The sequence below is a fragment of the Vicugna pacos genome, chromosome 19 (genome assembly GCF_048564905.1).
Source record: "Vicugna pacos chromosome 19, VicPac4, whole genome shotgun sequence".
Classification (NCBI taxonomy): domain Eukaryota; kingdom Metazoa; phylum Chordata; class Mammalia; order Artiodactyla; family Camelidae; genus Vicugna; species Vicugna pacos.
Window position 1 is genome coordinate 41,366,500 of NC_133005.1, and position 18,102 is coordinate 41,384,601.

Here is an 18,102-nt window from a genome sequence, read left to right on the forward strand (position 1 = left end):
CTGTTATCTATATGCCTCTTGTATTGAAAGTTGGCCATGTCTTCCTCTGTGAGTTCTCAGTAAGGTCAACACTTATACCTTTGCCTTCACCATTGTCAGGTTCACCATCTTTGGTTGATGAGATGTTGACAGCTAGAAACAAATAGGTAGGTTTACACAATAGGAGCACATAGGGACAGACCTACTCCCCCATGGCACCTGCTCCCATCTAGGCCGAGTGAGCAGATGGTGAAAAGAATCACCTCTGTACCCCAGCCAGGTGGACTTGTGGACTCAGGTTTAAAGTTTACTCAAATACCACAACTCCACTGTGTCCCACAGGAGCCAGGTGACAGGGAGGAAGGGAGGCCTCTGCCAGCTGTACAGAAGGGGCCGTAGTCTTCTTTATAAGCCAAGGCAACACAAGTTGCCCCAGATCCTGGTACGGCTGGGGAGGAGGAGTTCCAGTTAAGCCAACATTCCTTCACCAGAGAATCAAGACCAAGGCCACACTTGGAAAATCAGTTTGCAGAGAACTGGTACCCCGCATCTGTGCGGCTCTTTCCCATCCTGTCAAGAGCACGGTCAGAGCCCAGGGGTGGGCAGGTGTGAGTGTGGATGCCCGACTCCTCCTCTTTGTCTGGCCTGACCACCTGCAGCCCTCATGGACACCCCGAGTCCCCACTCGGCTCCAACGCCATGCCAGGAGCACGCACTTCTGGGCAGTATTGCTAGTTGATCAGCTCATTCCCCAGGATAAGGACCCGTTCCACAGGCTGGGCTGTGGTTGTGCATGACACTGAACGTCCCCTGCCAAAAACAGGGACTAGAGCTCAGTGGGCACGTGGGACAGTTTGCAGGATGGAGGGCGGGTGCTGATTGCCCTCACCCCCCCTCCTGGGGCACCTCCATCTCCAGTCACATAGCCACAGCTCCCCGTTTCTGTGCCACATTTCCTGCTGTCCCTCCTCAGGCTGCGAGGAACTCTTGCCACACTGGCCTCCAACCTTTAAATCCTTCCCATCCTTCAGGCCTAACTCAGCTGCTGGTACCACCTCCTGATTACTCACCACAATTTGCCTGCTTGCTGAACTCTTATCACCCACCCCCCAGCCAGTGGCCACCCTACCAGGTTGTACAGATGGCTGACGTGAAGCAGTGGATGGATGGTGTGCACCGGCCAGGCCAGCCCCAACAGCACCACCCCGGGGGCCTTCCTCCCCACCTAGTCCCAGGCTTGGCCCAGCATCGCCCAAAGGGTGGAATGTGAACTCCTGGGAAACACACTGTCATTACAAGGTTGCACACATGAGAACTTTTAAAAAGCGTAATTGTTTTCTATATGTCTTTATATATAAAGCTTTTGTAAAGTACATTAACAAAACATCAAAACCATGGAAAACCTAAGCCCCGAACATGTAGAAACAGCCAAGACCCACATCTCACCCGTGTCCCCAAGTGGAGACAGAGCATGTGTGCCGTCTCAGTCTCTCAGCCCGGAGGTCAGTGGAGGAGGAGGACGCGATAACCAGGCTTGGCAGGGGTGCTGGACAGACACTGAGAGTGGTCCTAAAGGGATGCCATGGAATTAAATATGCAAGTCTACACAAAGTCTTTATTTTAACATTTAAAAGAATCCCATGTTCATTCCAACAGCTTTACCAGACGGGCCACCCGATAAGTTACACGCACACAGGGACTGGGGAGGTTATTGCACAGCTTTTCAACAGGTCGGAACCAGTGGCCACCTCCCCACAGCCAGGCTCCGGGTCCATCTTCCAAGGTCGCCTTACTCCACAGACGCTGTAGGGCGGCTGCACTTGCACACTGCCTCCAGACTGATTATACAGCCAGTGCGGTGCCAAGCACAATTCCTGAGGCTCCTCTGGCTCCGGGGTGTCACGTCTGCCGAGCTGGGACTCTGGGTGGGAAGGTCGAGGCACTGCCTGCTCAGTAACAGCGTTCCCTGTAGCGTCTCGGGGACAGGCAGGCAGGCAGCAGAAGACAGGCGTCAGCAGCTGCTCTGGACAGAGCACACAGCAGCCCTGCGCAGGGGTCTCTGCCCCAAAAGATTCTCATGGTTGTTTGCTGGTTGATTCTTTTTTTTGACTACTTGACGGTTTTGAATTCGCTGTGACCCAGGGGTGTTCAAGTACTTCTCTGAGGGTGGGCCTCTGGCTGGGATTATGCTTCAACAGTCTCGAGATGAGGTCCCTGGCTCCCTCTGGTACAAAGTCAGGGAACGTGAATTCAACCTGGAGTGCGATAAGTGACAGGGGCACAAAACGTGGCTTAGAGAGAACAGTGTGAGTATTCGGATTGCGGCCTAAAGGTAAGGCTGGCAAGGAAGGAATTCTACCAGAATGATGGATCCTTTCCAGTCATGTCTTACCCTCGATATCCTTCGGTAGGTCTCTTGGTATGTGCTTGCCTCAAAAGGAGGCTTCCCAACTAGAAACTCATAGCAAAGCACCCCCAGGCTCCAGAGATCCACCTTCTCATCATGCATCCGGCCTTCGATCATCTCGGGGGGCAGGTAGTCCAGGGTGCCACAGAGGGTGGTTCTCCTAAAAATGGAGGCAGGCTCAGGTTGACGTGCTTCTGCTTCTATTACCTCAGCTGCTAAAAAATCACCAAGCATCACACTAACACTGACTGGCCGCTTCTCCTAGGCTAGACTGTGTTGTGAAGCAGGCGCTGTGATAAATCCCCGTTTTAGACAGGGAGATGCACAAGGTCTCACAGCTAGCAGTCAAGCTGTACCCCAAATCTGTCCAACTCCAGAACTTCCTTAAATGATCTAAGATATTTAAAGTATTACTACTGTAAAATTTTGTGGACAACTGGGAAAATTTGAACATGGACTAGATATTAGATATTAACAAGGTTGTTGATTTCCTTAGGCATGATAATGATTGTGATTATGTACGATGACAGTGTCCTTGTTTTTAGGACATGCATGCTGAAGGACGAAGCATGATACCTGTGACTTATTTTTGAAGGTTCACCAAAAAAGTTGACACAGCCAATACAGCAAAATGGTAACAACTCTTTGAGTGCAGGCACTGGATAGACAGCGATCAGCTACCAATTCAGCCTCTCTGTGTGTTGTTTTTTGTAACAGGTGGGAAGTATGCTCCGGGTAGCAGACATCAAACCAGGAGCCAAGCCTGTGCAGGTTTTGCTGTTTTACATCAGCTGTGCATGGGGACATAGGGTTAAGGAGCTACCTCCAGACATCCAGCCTCTACTTCACCACGGAGATTCAGGAGGCAGACCGTATCAGGGGTTCTCAGACGATGGCACAATACCCCGGGAGCTCTTACAGTTGATGTTTGAGAGGCGGGGTGAAGTGACCAACGTTTACATAAATGTCCTCTCCAGAAAAGGCTAAGCGATTTTTCCCCTCAGAATGACACCCCTGGACAGGTTAAGGTACAGTTTAGCCCTGTGATATCATAAAGCCATTGCTGTTAGCCTCACCAGGTGCCAACAGCTCCTACTCATGACAGATGAGACTTTTTTTTTTAAAGAAAAGAGAAGGATGGCAACAGCAGATCCACCGCATTGCTGGAAGCAATCAGGAGCGGTCTGGTACAAAAACGAAGGTCCCCCCACTCAGTGAGATCTGTTTTACGCTACACAATTTTTTTTAACTGGCTTTTTTTTTTAAAGTAATCTGGCTATAATTTTTTGTTTTAAAGACCCACCCCAAAGTTGATATTCTTACCAATAGATGTATGCTTTTAAGTGCCCTACTTCATACATGGTTTCAAAAGCTCATTTAAACCCAACTTAAAAACAAGAGGAAATGTTTTAGCTCTGCTTGGAAAGTTCACTTAAATTATTTCTTAGGTTGCTCTCTCTGCTTTAGCTTTAAGAGGAGATAGGAAAGGACCATTCTGTTGACAACAGCAAACCAAAGAATCTTTAACCACCACCCTGAAAGTTCCAGCCAAACCACTTTGGTTCCTTTAAGTGGCCTGAAGAACTGTGCTCTCAGCTGTAGACCTTCACAAGTGCCACCCTCAGGGACTTGTCTTGTGGCCCAGGAGGCAGTGGAGTCCCCACCCCACCCTTCAGTCAGGTGTCACTCCCCCTCTACACCTGCTAGACTTCACCTCTGTCATATACTTATCATATCTTTCACTTATTTGTCCCCTTCATTAGCCTCTAAGGACAAAAGTGTTCTTGAAGACACTAGTTCCCTGTCAGGCCTAAATCACTCCGAAGTATGTGTGTCAGTTACCTGCCCCAGTTCAGCACGACATCTGCACTTACAGTTTACTATGTAGCTCACGCTTAGCCCCCAGGGATTTTGCTAAACCAAACCAGTTCCACCTCTAAAGTTACATACCTGGAGGATGGGGCATGTACCGACCACCCAAAATCTGCAATCTTAAGCTCTCCAGCTGATCCAAGGAGCAGGTTCTCTGGCTTAATGTCTCTATGAATAACTCTCTTTGAATGACAGTAAGACAGGGCATTTGCCAATTCTGTGATATACTATTTAAAAAAAAAAAAGTATTGAAAGTCTGTGTTTTAGATTTTACATGACACAATTTTACACATCTTTTCTGAAAAGAAACCCAACATAGATTTTAACATGTTCTGTAGATTTTAAAGCAAAAACTAGATACAATGAGTGACTCTACAAAAAAAAAACCAATTTAGTGGTCAGTATAAAGTACAAGTTATTCTGTGCTAAATTATATGCTAATACAGCAGATGCGATACTGGAAGACAGGAAACACTGAGGTATCACTACATCCCCACATGGCAATTTATGACCCAGCAGCAATGAATTAATATTTAAAAACTGGTACAAATTAGGGAGTCAGCTCTGTAAACAATTTTTAACATTTTTTAAAAAACTTTTACGTACAATCCATTCCCATTTTTAAAACCAAGGCCAATATACAACAAAAGGATTTGTTTGAAACTGAAAATTTACTTTAAGAGCATCAACAGAAAATAATCCTGAATAAACTAAAAGCAGGCGTCCTGGCACATGAGACAGCATGCTACCTTTGGGGGTGCACCACACAGCGACCCACAGTCAGCTTCAAAGCACGCAAGTCAGTCCTTCCGTTAGTTTTGTTTCCATTTCAACTAAAAGATCTACCTAGCAAGTCCAGGATTTGCTTTAACATATAAATAAAAATTGTTTTTTAGGACTCTGAAAGAATATATTCAGCTCTGGCTAAACTTTGAGAAGCAGCTGTTTTCTAAAAGTAATTACATACAGAACTGAACATTATTTTACACCAAAAAAGTTTACTAAGCAAGTTATCATCAGAAAGGGACATTTTTCATTTTTTTCAGCCAAAAGCCAGAGACTAAAGTTTAGACCACAATAAACTGAACGTGCAGGCAAAGAAAAAGCTCGTCTACTACACCAAAGTCGAGGTGCCAGTGCTCCAAAAACAGACATTAGAATTCCAGGGGGCAACGGGCTGCCCCTGCTCAAACCAAGACAGGAAGCTACTGGTTAAACCAGAGCTCTCTGGCACCCACTCCCTCCACACTTCCCATATTAGAATTAGTTTTATTTTAATCAATCAGGAAAGAAAAACAGGTGTATATAGCTCCAAAGTACTAAGGAATCTAGAAAGAACTAATTTTATTTTCATTTTCTTTCAAATAGCTATTTACACCAAAGTAAACTCCATCTGGATTGGAGAAAACTGAGTACTACAAATATTAATTGCCAATTAAATAAGGTAACAAATACAGTTAGCTAATATTTAAAAAGCAAACAAAATAGATTTCTACTTACCCAGAGGGCAAATACTGAAGTTTAAAATAGTATGCCTTATTGCACATTCACCAATAGTGCTGGGTTTTCATAAGATAAAAGTAAAACCACCAGAATTTAATGCCGTTTAAATCAATGCCAAAAAGAAAATTAGTGTACACACTACCCAGAGACCTCCACCAAGGAACAGAACAAAGTAACCACCATTCAACAGGCCCATCATTTGCCAGTTCCACAAAAACAGCCCAAACTAAGACTCAACTTCCTCAGCAACTTCATTCACATAACAGAGGAGGGCACAATCCACGAGAAAACAAAAGCACAAACAAAAACCTGCCATGCTGTGCTAAGATTAAAAACTTCTGCCCTGTGACAGACACAGTTAAAGAATGAAAACACAAGCCAGACTGGGAGAACACTTTTTTTTGTAAAACATGTGTGATAAAGGACATGCATCACGGCGGGGAGGATATAGCTCAGAGGTAGAGTGCGTGTTCAGCGTGCACGAGGTCCTCTGTTCAATCCCCAGTGCCTCCAATAAAAATAAATAAATCAAATTACCTCCCTCCTCAAAATAAAAATTCATAATTTTAAATTTTTTTAAATAAATAAAGGACATGTATCACAAATACACAAGAACTCTTAAAGCTCAATAAGACAACAACAAAAATGTTTTAATGGGCCAAAGATCTCAACAGACACCTCAAGGATGATATACAGACGGCAAATAAAACCTGAAAAGATGCTCAACATTGTATGTCATTAGAGAGCTGCAAATTAAAACAATGAGGCGCCATTATACACCTTTCAGAATGACAAATCCAAAAAGATGGACAACACCAATAGCTAGTGAGGAGCAACAGGAGCGTTCATTCATTGGTGGGAATGCAAGGACGGCACACCCACTTTGGAAGACAGCTTACCAGCTGCTTACAAAGCTAAATTCAGTCTTACCACACAAGCCAGCAATCACATCCCTAGGTATTTCCCCCCAGATTTGAAAACTTAGGTCCCACAAAAACCTGCGTGCAATTGTTCATAGCAGCTTTACTCTAATGACCAAAAACCGTAAGCAACCAAGATGCACTTCAATAGATGAAGAGATAAACCAAGGTACAGCCAAACAATGGAATAGTATTCACCAATTTTAAAAATGAGCTATCAAGCCCTGAAAAGGTACAGATGAATCTCAAATGCATATAGCTGTTTCCCACAGGAGTTAACAATTTAACAATCAGCAAACGATTCTGATATCACTATACATGCACCCTGGATTGAATAAATAAATAGATGGCGGATGGTGGAATCCAAGTTTCTCAGTAGTGGCATGGGAGGTTACAGGTGAGCAAGGGAGGAGGGCAGAATGATTCATGTAATAATGCACTCATGTTTTGCTTAATATAGATACAGATGCATAAATCCTAGAAATTTTTTCGATACGTGCACATACATAGATTACTATACACATGTATGTGCTTGCTCTTTGTCAGCTGAAAGCCTGTAAGTAATACTACTTCAGTAGAAATGAGCATATTGAGTTACCAAATCTTAGTTTCTAATAACGTTTTCCAATAAAAGGAACAAATGTTCCTTGGAGAAAACAACCAATTCTAGGACTGGGACGGGAAATGTACAAGAGGAAGCCGGGACACCTTACAGCACCAGGAAACCAGAAAGTGCTTTTAAACACACACACACACTCCCACAATGATGGGGACACGCCAAAAGGACACAGGAACCATGTGAAAAGAGCTCCCAATGACCAAAGCTGGTCCAACGAGAGCGAAGCAGCCTTAGATCATACCCAAAGTACATTAATAAATGATTGAGTAAATAAATAATGGAGAAGAGATAAATCTCTGGTACAGAATTCCAAATAATTTATGTGGATACTCCACCCTACTGGAGATGGAATATAATCCCCCTTGGGCTGTTCCTTTGAAAGGACACAGTATGAAAAGGGAGAAGAAAAGAATAACTTCACATTGGAGAAAACTGACCAACACCATCTCAGTCAGTGATCAAGGCCAACACCCACCTTGATGAGTCAGGTTAACAGTATGAACCCCTGATGTGAGAATGCACTTGACCTCTGATCTTCCTCTCAAAAACCCACAACCCTAATTTAATCATGAGAAAAACTATGGAAACCTGAATGAAGAATGGCTTTCAGTTCACAGTTATGTACCAATATTGGTTCATTAGTTATGACAACTGTACTATGCTAATGTAAGATGTTAATAGGAGAAATGAGGTGTGTATTAATAGGAGAAAGTCTGTACTATCTTCAGTTATTCTGTAAATCTAAAACTCACCCAAAATAATTTTGTTTTTAAAAGAGGCCAACTCTCTATATTTCCACAGAAACAGCTGTGGTAACCAACCACAATATTCCACTCGGTACCGGATTTTATCTGTTTATAAAGGTACACCTAAGCTATTTTGATGTTTCCGTTTCATATCTGATCCTATTAAGCTATCCTTCCATAATACAAAACTCCCTCTATTATAATGAAAGGTGCATTGCTGTGTAGGACAAGCATAGAGGAGACAGAATCCATCTGGACAGTAAGTGAAAACTTACAGTAGCAGTTCTCTGCTCATCAAACTTTGACAGTTTCTGAAGTTCTCTATAGACAGCTCCAAGAGGTGCATATTCCAGAATTAGGTAAACTCTGGTAGCATCATGGAAATAACCATACAGTCTGAGAATATTCGGATGCCTGCAACGAAGGATGAACACTCTTGACATCTGGTTTTGCAGCCAATACAAGAATGTGTACTGAGTATCAGACAAACCCTTCATGTGAACCCAGTGGTGAAAACTGGTTCTGGTCACAGACTCCCCACACCCAAAACCCACCTGAGAATTTGAAACTATAGATTCACTGTAAGAAAAAGGCATACATCACGTATCAATTAACATGCATTTCAAAGTATTAATGGAACTCAGGTTTAGTTAAGACTATTTCCTTCCTTTAGGCCATCTTTATTCTTAGGGGGAAAGAGTTCAGCTAAATATTAAGTCTCTGTAAATTGAAAAAAAAAAAAAAAAAAAAGACACGGCATTCCCATGGTAGTTTGACACCCAAACACCTGAGACGGACACAGAAGCAACGGCAACGGCAGTGGGTGTGCTGCTGAGCACCGGGCAGCTGGGCACAGCCTGAGACGGTGGGGGAGGGAAAAAAAAAGACCCACTGGCCAAAGTCAACCTGCAAGCAGTTTGTAACCTGAACTCAGATTAAGAGGGACTGTTCCCTTTAACTATCCACCAAAAGAAAGCAAAAACACGTCCTGTAAATTACTCCACTACAAAGCAAACCTTAAAGCAATCTTTCAGGACCACAGCATACAAACTTAATCACTCTTTGCAGGACTATGAGGCCAGCCTTCTACAAAGGCGTTTGTGATGGTCCAATTCTCAGTAGCTAAGTTCTGTACACCACTCTTCTCAACGTCAGTCTGAGACTTACCTAAGGTGGGACTGTATTTCTACTTCTCTTCTCAGCTGATGCTCAACGCCTGCTTTCTCTAGTTGAGCTTTAAATAATACTTTCAGAGCCAGGATAAACTTGCTTTGTTTTTCTCTTGCCAAATAAACATTACCAAACTTTCCTTTACCCAGTGGACGACCAATTTCAAAATCTTCCAAGGCCCACTGCCTCCTAGAAAAGAATTGAACATTTTAAAAAGTGAAGAAAACATCTTTTCTAATACTTAGTATATTTGTATTAGTAAGTAGTAAACGTCCTGTAATTTTATATTTAAAGTTGTATTCCGTACATCCCCTCTGCAAGACCCAAGCCAATAGCCACAATTAACGCGTCACCACGGACATGAAGCCCTCTGTCCCCAACAGCCGTCAGCTGAATGAGTCTGTAACAAGGAACGATCTGGATGTTTAGAGCGGAAGCCCTCACCGGGAAGCGTCCTAAGACACTATTACGCTCTGGAGCCCAGACCTCGGAACAACACTTAGGACAACACCAAGGATTAGCCGAGAAACTGGAGAGGGAAGAACGCTTCAGCGCCCTCTGTGAGCCTCTTTCAGACCAACCACAGCCTCCTCCAGAGATGCCAACACTCTCTGGGGTGGAGAACCACTCTGGTAAAGCAAGTGGGCTGGACCCCATAGGGCACTGGAGCGAGAACTGTAGGATGCAGACTCTCAGACGGCCTCTGTCAGGCAGCGAGAGCAGGAAAGGCTGTGGGTTCCCTCCTGGCTCCACCGGATGCATCTTAGAGTCCACACAGTTCAGAGACCGAAAGCAGGCGCCCAGAACATTTCTGGGGAAAATACTATAGCCAAGCTTTACTATGAAGAACAAGTACAATAATTCTATTAATACTTCCAAAATGCTCATAGTTGTGCATGTGTCTATAGCAAATGACTGCATTTTGTTTTTTTTTTAAAACAAAACTTGCACTTTATTGGAATAGAAGAACGTATAGAAGCATACATAAACCATATGGAGTAGTTACTTTCAAGGATAGAGAGGAACTGCCACTTTACACATTTCTGTAATAGATTCATACAAGCCTTTTCTAAATTTGAAAAGCAACAAGAAAAATTAGAGTCCCTAGTAAACATCCATCAATAAAACTTTCTCTCTTTTTTAAAGATTGGTAATTTGAAACAAGTATATTTTCTAAGTGAAAATACAGAAGCCTATTTTTTTTAATGTTCTCATAACTAAATTTACAACTAAATGGTGTCTTCCAATAGGACGATGGTATAGAACTTTGTAAATAAGATAACGCTTACTTTTTTGATTCTTCATTTTTCTGTTTTGATGCCACTTCCTTTTCAGGATTAGTTCCTAGACAGAATAAGTTAAAAACCTGTTTTTAGAATAACTATACAGAATAAGTTAAAAGCCTTTGAATAGAGGTGAATCAAAGAATGGTCACCACAATAGTAATGGTATGTCTAGAATGATAGATCTGGGCTATTTTCAGTTTATTAAAAAAAAAAAGAAAAAGAAAATGATTATCATACGGGTAACCTGACTCCCGCCATGTGAAGTCTTTATGGAATTTCGAGAGTAAAGACAAGCAGATACATACATTTAGGCCCTCAGGTAATTTAAAGGCTCTCAGGTAATTTAAAGACTCGAGACTACACAGATTGTCCCTGAAGCCTCAGGTTCTTAAGAGCTACTAAGGCAGACGTACAATCTTCCCATCCATCACAAGCTCCCACCCGGTCACCTTCTCCTCAGTAGGTAGGCCAGCCCGCTGTCCACCTGCTACATGAGCCAACCACCACCATCCCGCCACTGTATTAGTTACCGAGAAGAAATTATATGGGACATTTCCACTTGTCTATGTCCAGCACTTCAAACTCTAACAGCAGCAGCAGTTTGCTCTGCTCAGGTATTTGAATTCAGGCCTACACCTTCCCCTCCGTGGTTCACTATCTCATTCAATGCCATCATATAACCACCATCCCTAAGTTCACTTTATCATCCAGTTCCGTCAAGTCAGCATCCTAAGTGAGCACTCAAATTTGTCTGCACCTCTCCATTCTGGCTACATCTTTGAACAAGTTAATGCTTCTGAGTCTTAGCTTCCTCCTCTGCAAAACTGAGTTAAAAACTATGGCTGCCTTCATAGAGGGGTTACAAGGACAGTATGAGACAATGTGGATGAAGGGAGCCTGCTGTGTGTGAGCTGGTAAATAGCAACTGTTACCATCCACCCTGCTCCACCTAGTTCAGATCACTGCCGTATTTAACCTGAACTACAATGGTCTCCCTCCCATCTGGTACCCCTGGGTCCAGCACGGCTCCTCTCCAGTTCATTCCACACACCGAGGTAAGCTTTCTGTAAAAGGCAAGTCACTCCCTCCTCTGCTCAAAAACTTTTCCGTAGCTTCAACACACAGGGAATGAAGCCCCACTCAACACAGCCAGCAGCGTCCACCAGGACTGTGCCCGGCCTGCCTCAGTCCATCTACTCCCCCAGCCCCCAACCGTTGCGTCCACACTTCAGAACCATGGGATTTTTCAGTTCCAAGTACACCTGCTACAAGCACCCTACCCCCGCCACCCAGCAGTAAGCAATCAAAGAAGGCAGGGAGGGTGCTGTGTGCTCCCTGCCCGCCCAACTCTTCCCTGAGGGTGGGAATCAGGCCTGGCCCGCAGGAGACATCGTTACTTTATCCGGACATCAAATCTTCTCCCCATCCTCAATAGAAATGATGCAAAAGTTAGGGTTCCAAACAACAAACATGTCTACATTTGCTTTTTTAGCAACTAAAAAGAAGGGCTATCCAGCAAGTCTCAAAACGCTGACTTACCAGGTGCTGGTGGCTGGGGCTGCTCACTCTTTTGGGTATTACCCAGCGGCCTGGAGACAGGACGAGGGACACTGGCTGCCTGCGACTGCTTCTGCTTCAGATTCTGTCCTGGTTTATGGCTGGACACAAGCTTCTGCGCTTGTGAAGGAACACGCTGGGCAGAATTTGAAGGACATAAGACCCGCTGAGCCTGGCCACTGTTTGCAGATACCGGATTCTGAGAAGGAAATTGTTGAGTCACCGGAACACGTTTTGGACCATCACCAAGTGGAACTGTAGTCTAGATGGGAAGGAAAAATGGACTTTATGGTCTTCATGAACAAAAGCTGAATATTTTGAATTTATTTCAAAAGTTTATTCACCAGCAAAATAAAATAATAAATGTCACTCACTGGTAATAATAAAGATGGAAGGGGAAAGACTGTGATCAGCACTTCCAGAGGATGCAGCTACTACACCTGAATGGTACCTCCACCTCCTACCCATCCCCGACACCCCACCCCTAAAAACCATGGTCCCATAAACAATGTTCATTAACTAAGCTTTCATCTAAAAAATGGAGGCATTAAACATTTTCTAAGAATTCTCAATGACTTGCAAATTATTTAGAAAAAGCTGCAATTCATAAACTTTATATGAAAATCTCAATTCCATTGAAATTTTTTTGACAATATGTAATGTTTAGAAAAAAACTGAAAGAAACACATCAAAATATTTGAGTGAAGTTTTGGAAGACAGTCTAAATATTTGTATTTGCCAGTTTTTCCACAAAAAAACTAATTACTACTGATTTAGTAGTGTATCCATTTTCATGTGCTTACAAAATGGATCCAAGGCAAAAGAGAAAACAAATGTAGGTGCTTCAAAAAATGACTACCAAAATATATTATTTCTATGCCTGTAAATCGGATATCACACGTTTTAAAAATAGTTAACTCATGGGGAGAGGGTACAGCTCAGTGGTAGAGTACATGCCTAGCATGCGTGAGGTCCTGGGTTCAATCCTCACTACCTCCATTTAATAAATAAACAAACCTAATTACCTACCCACTACCAAAAAAAAAAAAAGTTAGTTCTAACACCCTGAGCTAATCAAAGGGGGTGACTTCTTCCAACAATGGAGGAAATCTCCCCTAAATGAGGAAACAATGCTGGAAGAGAAATCTCAGAATCCATCACCAGCTCACTGGTAGGACTGCTTTACAAGAGAGGGTTTCCAACTTTCAAGTAAAAAAAATTACTTCTAAAATTAGCAGCATCTGCAACACAGGAGGCATTCAGGCAGTGACAAGCATGTTAAAAACATAGCAATTTTTAAAAATGATCTTTATCATAGAAATTGAGAATCAAATACAGTGAATAGTTGGCCTTTTTCTAGTTGGTCATTTTTATACTTTTAACCAGTAAAAAAAAAAGGGGGGGCGGTAAGTATCCATTTATTCCAAGATGAAGATTTCTAAAAACAAGCCCCTCCCCTCAAAAAAAAAAAAACAACAATATTTATATTCTTTCAATTTCCTACAAGGAAAAACACCCAGGGATTACTTACATTAAAGGATCTTTTTATATAAGAGACTCATCTATCCATCTGCTCCACAAATATTCATCAAATGCTAGGAGCCAGATGGTCTTTCCTCGGGGAAGTCTTCCTGGGTCCGAAGCCATCCAAACCTGAACTGAGCACCCACCTCGGAATTACTCAGGCTGTGTATAGATAGCATGGTATTGGCTCACACATCTCCCCCAAAAGGCTCCAAGTTCTTTAAAGTCAAAGGCCATGTGCTTTTCACCACTGGATTCCTGCACCTGACCCAGAACCCGGCTCAGAGTGGACTCCCAGGAAATGCTCGCTAAAATGCTGCTTCACAGTCCTCTGCATCATGACCAAACCAACTACGGCAAAGAAATTAACTTCTGCCAAGCAAGAAGTACAAGCAAGTATTAGGCCCCTATTGTATATATTATTATCCTGCATGTTATGGGGTAATACAGATACTTAAACGGCTAACTATAAAACAAAGCAGAGCAAAATAAAAGTTACACTGAGAGAATCAGGTGTTACTGAATGCTGAGAAAAATGACTAATTCCTATCTAGGACTGTGGCAGAGGGATCTAAAGTTACAACCCAAAGTAAAGGTGAAAAGAATTTCCAGATATAGAACCAATCTCCTTTTGGGTTTTATGGATATAATTTGAGGTTACAGATTATTCGATTTACCTTAGGCCCCAAAATGCAGTTTTCTTTACATTTGTCCATGATGCCTGGAAAGAAACAAGAACCACCTTTAATTTATAAAAATTCATTTGCTTCAAAGCATCATGCTGGATCACAGTTAGAAATTCTGATTTAAAAACCTCAACATCACAAAGGATTTTACACATTTTGCCACCCAAATGAGTCTGAGAAGGGAGCAGTGTTTTCCTGTGATACCAAGTTCAGGTGTGGGGCCTCCCCACATCATCAACTTCTCCCCTGGTACACTGCATATCCCGCTTTCCCGGCCACTCAAACTGCGATCCGGAGCTGCCTCGGCCTCCACTCTACCATCTCTCTGACGATCACTTCCATCAGTGTACCAAGCCTGCTTCCATACCTGCTGCCTCTTTATCCTCAACTGACTCAGTCTATAACCACACTTCCCACCTCCCCTTTCAACAGCAAAGCTCTGAACAGTCACCTCTACTACCTCCCTCACCCTGCCTCAAGCTCACTCCCGCGGGGCTTTTATCCTCACAAACAGGTCAGGCTCACGCCTGGCCCCTAAAGTTGCCAAATCCGAAGTCCAATTCTCCCCCTTCTTCTTGCATTCCCGGCATTCCGTGGTCACTCACTCTCTCCCAATCCTTTCTTCGATGAGCTGGAAGATTTGTCTCCCACCTTACTAGCTGTCCCATCCCAACCTCCCTCCTTTGCTGGATCAGTTTTCCACCAATCTGAGTGCCTGGGGTGATGCCGGAATCGGTCCTTGGACCCCCCACACACATCCACTTCATCTACACCTTCCTAAGGCCCCACACCCACCACCAGGGTCTTAACGTCTTAAGATAACCTGAATTTGCATCTTCTGCCCTACCTGGTCCTCTGACTACCAGACTGGCTACCTAACAACCTGTTCAGAATCCCCTAAAAGGGCCTGCCAGTCATCGCAGCCCAAACACAACACCAAATGAAACCTCTCTCCTCCACACTCCTTTTCCCCTCTGCCATGGGGACACTGAGCTCAGGCCCAGAATCACTTTTCCAACTACATTCACCCCCTAACAGAACTCATCCAGTCTCCCAGCTCTCAGTACCACGCACAGGCTGACGACCCCCAAATTTCCATCTCTAGCCTGGGCTTCTCTAAACTCCTACCACTGGTAATCTGAGGGGCATCTCACATGTAGTAAGTCCCAAACTGTGGTCCTGCTCCCTCCATACCGCCATCTCCCCAAACCTCTTCTCTCAGGCTGTCTCTTCTCAGCTGATGGAAAACCCATCCTGCCAGTTGTTCAAGTCCGAGGTCTTAGCAAAGTCTTTTACTCGGTTCTGCCTCAAACCCCATATCTCATCCATCAGCATACCTTATAGGCTCTATCTTCAAAATCACTGCTCACAACCTTCACTGCTCCCAGCTGGTCAAACCACAATTCTCTCTCCCCTCAATTATTTGCAAAAGGCCCCCAAGGGTCACTCAGCTTCCACCCTTGCCCCATTATGGTCCATCTGCAACACTGTGCCCAGTGATCCCATTAACAAGTCAGATATAGTGGTCCTTGGTCCAGAGGCCCCTCATGGTTCCTCAACTCAAATTCAAAATCCTACTTGCAGACAGGCCTACAAAGTCTCATAGAATGTAGACCCTGACCACCCCTCTGACCTTACCTCCTCATCTTGTCTAAGGCACACCAGCCACACAGGGCCCCTCCATTTCCCTGGCAGAGAAGTCCCCTGCCACAGGGCCTTTGCACTTCCTGTTCCCTCTCCCTGTGAGGCTCTTCCCCATAACAGAAGTGTGGCTTGCTCCTTCATCTCCTTCATTTCATTCATGCTGAGATGTCTGTCCCCTTTCAGGTCATCTCTCCTTTTATTTTTCTTCATGGACCTTACTTAACACCTTACATAACGTTATTTGTACTTGTTTACTGTCTGATTCTCCAGATTCAGACACTCAGCTACCTGCTCGGTATCTCTAAAGAAAGCAAGCTCCTGGGGAGGAAGGGCTTAGTCCCACTTTTTTCACTGTTGCCTCCTCAGAAGTCTCCTCGCACGAGTTAGAATCACTTCCTGTGAGTCTGGCATAACAACATATCAAGTAGAACATAAACTCCAAGAAAGGAGAAAGCTCTATTTCTCTTACTCAGGTGCTCCCTACGTTCTAGAATCCAACCAGAAAGCAGTCTCAGCCCCACACTTTCACATCCATTTTACAAACAAGCAGATAACCCCACCTTGAAGATGGGTCCAGGCTAAAGAGGCTGGAGTCCTTATTTCAAACAATCATTTAGAAATAATAGACAAAAAGGGAAAAGAAATATATTCCCATATTTACAAACATTAATTTCACAGACTCTAATGCTTTCTTCACTTTTCCTAGCAATTACAAGCAGCAGACTGAGATCATGTAGGCCTATGGACATTTATTCAAAAGTCTTCAACAGAAGCTACAGATGTTTGCTCAAATGTAATACTTCCTTCTCAGGAAGAATAATAACCATAATATAGAAGAAGACTCTGACCCAGAAATTCTGGAGAGTCACAGGAAGACCGCCTCTCAGGTGATTCTGGCCTACAGCCAAGTTCAGAAGTCACGCATCCAGAAGACCTGCACAAGATCCCTGCAGTTCAAACTAGTCTAAATAGGAAAACTGAGATTTCATAGCATCGAGGTTTCAGATGTTTCCTTCCTTTGTCAAACCTGCTAATAATGTCCACCCAGATGAAGGAGAGTGGAGAGGAAGTGAGTATGTTGCTGAAAAGCCTTTAATTCAAAGAACAGGGAAGGTTAAGGATATGGAGACAGTAAAAGCCAAGGGCAGTAACTCCATCTACAGCAGGAGGGCTTTTGTTAGAAATGGAGACTTTCAGGTCCAACCCCAGACTTAACAAATCAGACCCTGCACTGCATCAACACCCGCAGATGGCTAGCATGCGCTGGGCTAGACTGCTAGTTTCTTCAACGAAACAGAATCACCTGCAGAGCTTGATGAAAATACAGACACCTGAGTCCTACGCCCCAGCGTTTCTGCTCCGTTAAGTGGGTCTATATTTTTAACAAGGACGCTCAAGTAATTCCGATAAAGGTAGTCCAAGGTCTACGATTTGAGAAGCACTGGCCCAGGAAGGCCTCTTCCAGGTTATTCACCCACCCAGCCCGGACAAGGGCCTTTCCTGCCCAGTCCATCCAAAGTAGCCGCCGGTTCCTAATGCTCATTACTGCTGGAACTTACCTTGCTAGTTCGTCTGTTTTCCCACTCCCATTAGAACGTAAATCCCTAAAGAGCAAAAAATCTGTGCTCACTGAGTACCTCATTGAATCTCATAAGAAAGCACCCCCACCCCACGGCCCCCCACCCCCATCCTACCCACGCCATTCAACAACCCCATTCACTCCAAGTGTTTGATAAACACCAAGAGGAATCTTACTGGGCGCCCCGGTACCCAGGGGCAGATAGGAGGGCGCTGGGAAAGCGGGGGGGGGGGGCACAGAGGGGAACGGGGGGCAGGGGACGGGGGTGGGCTTTCTCGCCGCGACGCTTCCCTCGCCGGCCCCGCGGCCCCACCGCCCGCCCTACTCCCACCACCCGCTCAAAGGCCACCCAGGGTCAGCCCGCCTCACTGAGCTGCCCCAGATCCACGCACCTGTGGGCTCTCGCCTGTGACCGAGGCCGCCGAGTCCTCCCGAGAGCTCAGCCGTTAGGATTCAGTTTTCATTTTAAAAGGAGTTAAACCCTCTAATCCGAAAGTTGATTGGCCCGAGCTGGAGAGGCGCTGACTTTTCATTGGTTCAAGGCCAACTCGACGGCTTGCGTCACAGGCAACGCAGAGACGAAGCGCACTTGCTCCGTAAGACCCCGGAA

At 44.4% G+C, this 18,102-nt stretch overlaps 1 protein-coding gene across 1 annotated transcript; it reads right to left on the reverse strand.

Annotated features, from left to right (window-relative positions):
- Nucleotides 1-1,574: 1,574 nt before the first annotated feature.
- Nucleotides 1,575-17,999, reverse strand: AURKA (aurora kinase A). Its single transcript, XM_006213979.4, has 9 exons — nt 17,885-17,999; nt 14,261-14,304; nt 12,042-12,321; nt 10,506-10,560; nt 9,214-9,405; nt 8,322-8,460; nt 4,337-4,485; nt 2,372-2,546; nt 1,575-2,234 (listed from the first exon to the last, which is right to left on the reverse strand). The coding sequence occupies exons 2-9, from the start codon at nt 14,297-14,299 to the stop codon at nt 2,055-2,057; spliced, it is 1,209 nt and encodes a 402-aa protein (XP_006214041.1). The 5' UTR covers nt 14,300-14,304; nt 17,885-17,999; the 3' UTR covers nt 1,575-2,054.
- Nucleotides 18,000-18,102: the final 103 nt, after the last annotated feature.